Source organism: Gnatocerus cornutus, chromosome 1 (genome assembly GCF_029298725.1).
Source record: "Gnatocerus cornutus isolate USDA-ARS CGAHR chromosome 1, icGnaCorn1.1, whole genome shotgun sequence".
Classification (NCBI taxonomy): domain Eukaryota; kingdom Metazoa; phylum Arthropoda; class Insecta; order Coleoptera; family Tenebrionidae; genus Gnatocerus; species Gnatocerus cornutus.
Window position 1 is genome coordinate 37256088 of NC_142233.1, and position 9533 is coordinate 37265620.

At 32.4% G+C, this 9533-nt stretch overlaps 1 protein-coding gene across 1 annotated transcript; it reads right to left on the reverse strand.

Annotated features, from left to right (window-relative positions):
- Positions 1–7657: 7657 nt before the first annotated feature.
- Positions 7658–9235, reverse strand: LOC148182256 (uncharacterized). Its single transcript, XM_088045505.1, has 8 exons — positions 9088–9235; positions 8883–9041; positions 8705–8828; positions 8504–8643; positions 8283–8456; positions 8085–8223; positions 7888–8033; positions 7658–7836 (listed from the first exon to the last, which is right to left on the reverse strand). Exons 1-8 carry the CDS (start codon positions 9194–9196, stop codon positions 7724–7726), a joined length of 1104 nt encoding a protein of 367 aa, XP_087901631.1. The 5' UTR covers positions 9197–9235; the 3' UTR covers positions 7658–7723.
- Positions 9236–9533: the final 298 nt, after the last annotated feature.

Here is a 9533-nt window from a genome sequence, read left to right on the forward strand (position 1 = left end):
ATAAAGACTTGAAAATGTGAACGAGTTTTAAAAGTAACCCGTCACCATTCAGCTTGTTTACCAGCTTTGATAATGTCTGTGCTTTTCCATATTTAACCAAGAAGCAAACATTTTTTTCTTTAATCTTAAAAGTACAAAAGGTAGAATATTCAAGCAGAGTTGAAGTATTCATCGTGAAACTAGGGAATGATGACGAATTTCCCGTGGAAAATTTAAAATAAACCCACAAAGCATTCCAGTTCTATACCATTTAAAATGTTTGTACCTTTATAAGCATTTTAATTAATTTCGTACCTTTAACGTTTACGCTTTTAAAAAAGTAAATTACATTCTTTTGGTCTGTATTTGAAAGTAGCACATTTTAAAGTCATTTTAGTAAATCTCACATATTATAACATTCTTCATATCCTCACACACATCAAACTTTTGTAATGAAGCCTTCCGTTAACTGGGGGCATAATTTATCGCCATCCAGATCTCGATTGTGTCTGTCGTTTCGTCTTTTTTAATATCCTGGACTGTCAAGCGTTACCCCACGTTGTCCTTCACCCATTCCAACATCCAAACAATGCCATTCTTTACACATTTTTGTCAAACATGATCGATTTCAAGGCTTGGAATGAAGACTGTCCAGGGAAGAACGAAAACTAATAATGATTCTGAAACCACGAAGTGTTTGCGCTGGCTGGGAGGACTGTATGAAATAATAAAATTGCGACCATAAAAATAAGTTGTTCCGAGTCTAATATACAAACATAACACGTGTTCGGCATCGTCCCAGCCTCTCGTGTAAACCTATCGATCCACACAAATGTATTCCTAGGTATTGGATGGCTATGTAAGCATAATAAGAAGAACAAATGTGACCGGGGTCCTTTAGATTGCTTATTCTACGATATTAGCTTGGAGAAGGCGCCTCTGGTAAATGGACTGCCTAGTAATTTGAATTAGGATTCAACATACTTGTCATTCCAAAAATTCATTCGAGATTTTATTTTTAGAACCACTTTTATATTTTACATTTTAACTAAAATATACAAAATAAGTTTTAGTGAATTGATTAAAAAAAAAAGACTTAACATAAGTCTAACACCAAATTAGGAATATATGGTACATCCACATTTAATTTCTACTTACAAACTATCAAAATGATATAAAAGAAAAATAAGTACTTTAATTGTGATCAATTAATTATGAGTATGTAGATATTTGGACACTGCCTGAACTATGCGCTTTTTTATTATAATTTCTCTTTTGTAAAGTTTCTATACAGGCTGTTTGGTAAGTAAGTAAAGCCCCAACTCTTACCTGGACAATCAGAGAGCTTACATAAAGAGATCTCAGTGAAAATTTTCTTTTCTTTCTCTTGTAAAAGTTCTAAGGTTGTAAAGTTGACCAATCAGAACTCGAAAAATAATTAAAAATCTGACTAAAAACATAGTATACCAGGGGTGCGATTCTCGAAATGTGCTGATTTGATTTAGTGCACTAAATATCCATATTTAGTGTGAAAATTGAAAAAGTGTATTCTCGACGTTCTGTGAACATTTAGTGTACTGAACTTTCAGTATGAAATTATTAGTGTGGTCGAATAGTAGACTAAATTGCATGCTAATTTGTTTAGATTGGCAACATGTTTGATAAAGAAATGAAATTAGAAGAAGAATCTAGACGAAAGTCTTAACTTAGATGTAGTAGCAGCAAATTTACATGAAACTAAAATATATAGAAAATTCCTTTAAAATGTGGAAGATAGAAAACTCCGTAAAACTTTTCGATTTACTGAAAACACATTTAATTTCAAGACCATGCAAATCCTACTCCAAAAATTGCGGTGGTTTTTAGTGTTATCATGATATACCACTGATTGGAAAAATACTATTTCTTTAAAATCTAACACATTCTGTTTGACTGGATCATTTCATTCTGTTGTCTGTTGGTGTTTAATTATGCCTTATTTTAAATTTTGAGCTAAGTTTTGCCACGCCTGATGTATTTTTATGTTTTTTCTTTTCTCCAAAGTTATTGGGCATTTTTTCATGTAAAGATAGACATAAACTTGTCTTGTACAAAAACTAAAAGTTGTTCAGAAAGTTTAGATGACTTCTTTTGCTTCTCAATAACACGCAAGTTATAATTTTTACCCTGCGCTAAAATTTTGGATCCACGATGAGATATTCTCATGAGATTATGGTTTCACGAGTTAAAAATCGTATCAAAAAGTAGTAAAAACTATAAAATTTGTTCATTTTGCTGTGATTTCTTGTGAGGAACTTTAAAGCTGCATTTATTTTTGTTGAACATTTGACTGGAAAGGTTAATTTTTTGAGATCAGTCAACCTGACAAACTGTTTTTGCGATGTTGCCAAGACAATATTTAGACCGCACTAAAATATTAATGCACTTTTTAGTTTGATGATGGAGAATACCACTATTCTTGATACCACACTGATTTTCTCGTACTAAAAATTTAGTGCATTAAACTTTTCGTGTGATTTCAAGAATCGCACCCCAGAGCTCATTACTATCGGTCCACTCATTAAAAAGTTAAGTTGACAGAAAAAGCGTTTGAGCTTGAGTGTTTAACTCATACTTGATTAACTTTCACTTAATTACTGGTTTTAAAAATTTTCAAAAAATTGCAAAAAATTAATTTGTTTGAAATAAATTAGGCCCTCAAAAGGGTCAATCTCTATTTCGATTGGTTTGTAAGGTGACTTCCCGATTTGTTTTGTAGATTAAACTGAAATTTTAATTAGAAACCAAATAATGAATGAAAAAGTTACCTAAAGTTATTACGAAAAATGATCAAATGCTTTCCAATGGACAATTCCATTTAGTTTCATCCGTAAAGAAAACACTTTTTGAAACTTTATTCTCAGCACAACACTTTTGAAGAAACCACTGGCAAAGAATAAAAAAAAATGAACCTAAAATAATCCACATTTGAACAATTTGGCACTATAAAACCCACATTCCTCTACCACGATCATTGTTCAACTGACGGGAACTCTGATAAAGACATTTTTGCCACTTGTTTATTGGCGTTTTTATTCCCAACTTGTCGATGGTCTGGACTGAACTTGACATTGGATCCAAATGCAGTGGCGCCCTGCCTTTTCTCCATAAAACTTTAGTCATTTTTTTCTCGGAAACGGTGACGTTTCGGAACGCGAAATTTTGCCTTCATGTCAAACTGGGGTTAAAATCTTTGCATTTTATTCGACTACACCCTGTACATACTCTTTAACACTGGAATGGGGGCCACATTATCAATTGGTATGAAGTATACTTGTTCTCTCTTAAGAAGGTATTGAGATTGTTTTAAAAAATAAGAACTTCGAATAACTTGGTAGCACCACAGTATAAGGATCTCTCAGTGTGAAAAACTAAAGGATTTTGCATACACCGATTTTGTTTGCGTTTGCGCGAATATTGGCGGTCCTCCCATAATTCTCTGAGAGGTGGCGCCAGCTGTTTTAATTGCAAAATTAATCCAAACACACTAGACAAGTAACTTATTGGTATCCGAAAACTCACGTAGGCGTTATTTTTCCAAGCCATAAATTCAAGTTCACTATTAAACAAATGGTGGTGGCCTCTAGTGTTCAGAAGTATTGTCGTGGTCCAATCAGGGAACAGATAACTACAAGAAGATACCAATAATTTGCTTGGCGCGAAAATTTGTTTTGAATTGTACCATGTTACTGTTGGAAAAGTCATTCGACTTGTTTGTTTTTATAAGATTATTGGGGCCTGTGGAAAGCACTGCTTTTAATTATAATTGCCTAATTTACCATAGCACTCAACAGTAGCGACATCTACAAACAGTAGCGAGAAGGACTGCTATCAAAAATCAAGGTCATCAAATGCTGCGAGTCAACTTCAAAGGGGCCGACATGAGTTGTTCATACTCTAATTATATTTTTATTTGATCTCACGGTATTATGTAGGAATAATACAAGGTGTTTATAAATGTTTCTAGCATCAAGGGTGGTTATGAAATGTCAAAGAAATTTGCCGCTTATTACAAATGTGGGTTTCGATTTTTCAACTGACATTTGTAGTTAAGGGGATATTTAACAAACTGTAACGGTAAATTCTGCTTTAAAATTCTGCGTAAAGGAAAAATTATATAAAACATTTTAAACATCCAAACGTCAAATGGAGCATCTCCCTTCAACCCTCATTATTTATAGACGGCATTCTTTTAGTGAGTATAATTACCCATGGTCAGTCTGCTTACTACGGTAATAAAACGGTAATAAATAAAAACTACTTTTTAAAACCCCAGCCCGAGTGGTTTAGATTATTATTACCATCATCTTAAATTACACCCATGAAACTTAATAATTAGAATATCTCATTATTATTATTTAATGTTTATCTTCATAAATAAATTAAATTTTTCCCGAAAAGGTGGGATTTGTGTAATTGCAAAAATTGAAGAATTAATAGATGCACTGCGATCTTCTAATTTTGTCCAAGATTTTTGTGAATGTAACAAAAAATAGTGAACATAATTAGAAATAATTAAATTATAAATAATAATTATATTCTGTTGTTTTAGTGATTAATCTATCTTTTAAAACCTTTAAATTACGAGACATTTTTCAGTCTTTTTACCACCCCAAAGTCATCATTTTGACAACAAGACGTTATACTACTGTCTGGTTATTCTCAAAATACGTATTCGCTTTCAGCCAAGTTTTCGTATTTAATTAATCAAAAAGTCATTAAATATTCACTTTACAAAAATTGTATACAGCATTTAACATAGTGCACGTTGAACAGATTCATATGCAAAAAACAGAAAGCAAGTTACTCAAATAGTTTTCAAGTAATCGTGTTTGGAAAAATACATTAAATTTGCCCTATACTGAAATTTGTTCGATATCCTCTTAACCTCAAACAGGCAGCCAAGTAAGTTTTGAGAAATATACTATTTTAGTTGTGGTTTAAAACCTGAAAATCAAAAACTTGGACACAAATCCGTAACTGAAACGTCATTGACGTAAGTAACGTTAAATTTAATTTTCAAGATAGCTGTACTCCCTATGAAAATAAAGCGGCAAAATAGTGCACGACAGGAATGCCAGAGCTACTCTTGATGCTAGAAACATTTATAAACACTTTGTATTAAATTACACAGGTCGACAAAATAACTTTTTTATTCTCTCTTTCTGTTTTAATGTATAAATACTGTATAAATACTCTGTATAAAGACTAGGTATTTACAAAACACTAAAATATACATTCTTAGCTTCTAAAGTTTTGCTTTTGTGTGTTTTATGTCGATAAGTAAATTTTGAAGATTTTAATTGATTTTGCGAGCAGCAAAACGCTAGCAAATTGCATATCACTCGCGTAGGGCACAGTAGTGAGTGTTTACTCGTCTATCACAGTTGTAACAACCGTTTTTGTGTATTACTGAGTTAAAAAATGGCGTTAAAACAGTGTAAACAAGATATTAAGTCATTCTGTTTTTTTTGCGGTAAACTTATTAAAGTAAGAAGCAAACAAATTTCTTTAATAACAAATTTTAAGCTTTGTGGGGCATATAAAGCCTATTTGAACCTGTAAATCCGAAATTAAGATAAAAAGTGGGTACCTCACTTTGCCTGTGTTCCTAACTGCAAAGATACTTTAGAACATATTAATATTTTTGTAACTTGAATACTCAATAACTGTTATTATACGGAAAAATCACCAGAATTAACTCTTAATTCTCATATATTTTTTAAATTAACAATAAACAGGTGTTCAAAAAATAGCGGACCAACTGATAAAAACCTCAAACTCTAAGACACTTTGAATTGGAAATGCTGTTTAAAATTTTTATTTGAAGCTTTCTACGGAAGCAAAATTACTTTCAATGTTGCGAAAAACGGCAGCACTGTTCAGTTCTTTCGGTAATTATCAGGAGTATAATTTTATGACCACAGCAACACTTTGGTAGTTACAATTATTAACAAATTATGTAATTGGTTACTATGGTTTGCAATTAGCTTTGATAACACCTGACCAGTAAAAGTCACAATAGATCAAGAACCATTTATTCTCGACTGTTTCCGTCACGTGTCGGTATATTTAGCAAAATGATACATCATTAGAGAAATAAACTCCTCTAGTTTGTGACACCCAAAAGATTTTTGACTTTTCTAAAAAAAATGGTCATTGTCAGCCACTAGGCAACAATTAATTACTGAATTCTTGAAGTGAAATGTTGCCAGATTAATTTTGCTCTTTTGAGCTTAATTTTAAAAGTGCAAAATAACGTTTTGTATCAACATTTAAGGCATTTACAAACTGTAAGTTATGAAAATGTCACACAAAACATGAACTCTAATAGAATTTTGTAAATCTTGAGTTCATTATAACGAAAAATTTGTGCCATAATTAGCGCCACTTTAAGTGGCTGTAAATTTCCACCGAAGCACTCAATAATTGAAAAAAAATAATTTAGCTACTAGCTATTATCTGAAGATTCACGTAGTGAATAGTTGGTCCGCCATTTTTTGAACACCCTGTACATATGATGGGAGATTACATTTGGGGCCAATACGAGAAAATCCATGCAAGCATAAGGAAATCACTAAAAATATTCATTTTTGAACTTGATTTTTTATTATTTTACATTTTTATGCTATTACTAATCATTATTCTTGAATTAAAAAGACTCCGATGTTCAGCAACAAAAATTTAATTGCATTTTATAATAAAATTATGAAAGATCAATAATTTTTCTTAAAAATTTGAAAAGTTGCTCTCGTTTCTACAAAAGCAAACTTTAATCCAAACTTTTTTTCTTTATTAGTAACGTGGAAAAAACCAAAATTTGATATTTAGAAGCTACAGACAAAAATCGTGTTGACACAGCGCATCTTCGTGCAATTTAAGGAAACATTTTCGCAGGTAACGTAGCAACAGAATGCTGCATAGCGATTTATAGGCTGATTGGCCAACTTAAAGTGCTTGTAATTCAAAAACTGTAAGGGGCTGAACATTGTGCGATACGACAATCAACTCAGATTTTGACGGAGAATTCCTCAATAAACGGATGTGCGAACCTTCTGAGGCATCTTTATACAGGGCGTTATGTATGTAAAGTGTACCAAACTGTAATAGCGGGGTTTGAAGGTGGTACTGCAATTCCGGTGGTCAATGGTACCTAAATGACAACTCTATTTTTTATTCATTCATAATTACTGTCAACGTTGTCATGATGCATTCTAAACTACAAGGTGTTTATAAATGTTTCTAGCATCAAGGGTGGCTATGAAATGTCAAAGAAATTTGCCGCTCATTACAAATGTGAGTTTCGATTTGTCAACTGACATTTGCAGTTAACCTCAAACATGAAGCAAAGTAAATTGTGAGAAATAAACTATTCCAGTTGTGGTTTAAAACCTGAAAATTAAAAACTTGGGCACAAAACCATAACTAAAACGTCATTGAAGTAAGTAACATTATAAATAATTTTCAAGATAGTTATTTTCATTATGTGAACAAAGCGGCAAAATAGTGTACGACAGGAATTCCATAGCCACGCTTGATGCTAGAAACATTTATAAACACCTTGTATTTCCATTTCCCCTAAAAAGAATCTCTTACAGGCAAAAATACTTTCTTACACTTATAAAGATAAACTCTAATGTAAAAGTGACGCAAATGCTTCTTTATTTTTATAGTTTTTAATATACTTTACATATTAAATTTTAATTTAAATAAAAGGACAAGTTGTTAATTCGTACTGAACGTCAAAACCAAGTGGAACACCCGTTCCCGCCTCTGATTTTGATCTAAAATAAATGTAAAATGGTCCAGGAACATTCGCTGAAAAATAAAAAGGTATTTCAAAAACATTAACGCTTAATTGATACATACATTGAAATACTGTTGCCGATTCTTGACAAGTGACTTTTTCGATTATATTAGTGCCATCTTGTACTTCTGGAAAAAATAAATAATCGATGCAGGGTGGATCTTGCATTGGTATGTTTTGAATAAGTGTGACATCATTAATAGTGAATCTAAAAAATAATGATAAATTTATAGTTCCCAAAATATTGTTTATACTCAACCGAATGCAATTCGTAGAAGGCGTTCTTTTAAAAGCAATAGCGTAGTATAATCCACTAGTATAATAATCTTGTCCGTTATAACCAAAAGATGTTATTCTACCAGAGGGTTCAGTAAAATATTGCACCACGTCTTGAGGGGCTAAAAAATAAAATTATTAGATCAGCAGTCCGTAATTATCCACAATTATTATTACTTACCTAACAAAGGTAAATCATTCAAATAACCAAAAACATTATGCTTTCCCAACCAACTTCGCCGACCAACACATTCCAATTGTGTTACTCTGATTCTCCAAGTGGGTGTACCGACAGTTCCTGCTCGAAAATTGACTGAAAGTTTTACTTCTCTTTGACCATTTAAATGAACATAAGCTAAAAAAAAATGAAATTTATCTGTTAAACCTGAGGAAATATAGTACCATGTTGTCCATTATTGTACCCACAGAACTGTGGAATATGGTTCACCTCAGGAGTTACTGTCAAATACTCTGCTGGACATAATCTTGTTGGAAGACTGTTTGAGCTCACCGGAGTTAAATGGAATTGTTCGAAATCTAATCTACGCGTTGATAAAAGTGAATTTTGGTAAGAACTATGTGCATATTATTTATGAATTATACCTGACTTGACAAATATTTTCATTCATAACTTCCACCGTATGTTCACAACTGGTTGCAGCGTTCGACAAGTCATTGATAAAATAAGATACTTTTGCTTTAGTTCGGTGAGAGCAATTTGATGATTCTAAAAGTAACATGAATGACGGAAAAAATGATCATCTTAAAAAATGATACATACTTGTACAACATGTCAAGAAGTTACCACAATTACCATTATTGTTCGTCTGTCCTCCTGACAATAAACAAAGAGTTTTGTGTTTACACTGTCCTGGTATCACTCTACCAGTGCCAGGAATAGGAACAATACAATTCGTACTCGTTGGTGTTATGGTAAAATCTACATAAAAATTATCTATACTTTGGGATTAGCGACATGCACATACCCTTCGACTGTTGCCAAAATAAGGACAAAGGATCTTCCACATCAGTCAAATCAAAAAACGCACAAGCTGCGGTTTTAATCACAACAAAAACGACCACCTTCAACATCATCTTTCTCACTAGTTCTGACGGCAATCACCTTTTAGAGAGCCCTTTATATGCATTTCATCTCATCATGTTAACTTATTACTGAAAGTTTGTGTAACGGTTACTTTAATGGGTGAACAAATATTTTTTCAGCGTGCATGAAATTCTCTATTAAAATTCATGTAAAGCCTGAACAAATAATAAAAGTTGGTGCAGTACGTGCGCCCACGTCTTCCGCACGATCAGAGAATTAAATTTTTATTTATTCACTTGGATTGCCAATTTAACTTTTAACCGTATTTACTAAATCAAAACGTAAACTGCGAAGTTTCCTGTCAATATTTTAGACTATACAGACACA

What these genes read in the sequence shown, in the direction of transcription:
- LOC148182256 (XM_088045505.1), bottom strand. Translation starts at nt 9,196, where the DNA reads ATGATGTTGAAGGTGGTCGTTTTTGTTGTGATTAAAACCGCAGCTTGT. An exon ending in CTTCTTGACATGTTGTACAA is followed by an intron (nt 8,829 to 8,882) that starts GTATGTATCATT and finishes TGTTACTTTTAG; the next exon opens with AATCATCAAATTGCTCTCAC. An exon ending in GAAAATATTTGTCAAGTCAG is followed by an intron (nt 8,644 to 8,704) that starts GTATAATTCATA and finishes ATCAACGCGTAG; the next exon opens with ATTAGATTTCGAACAATTCC.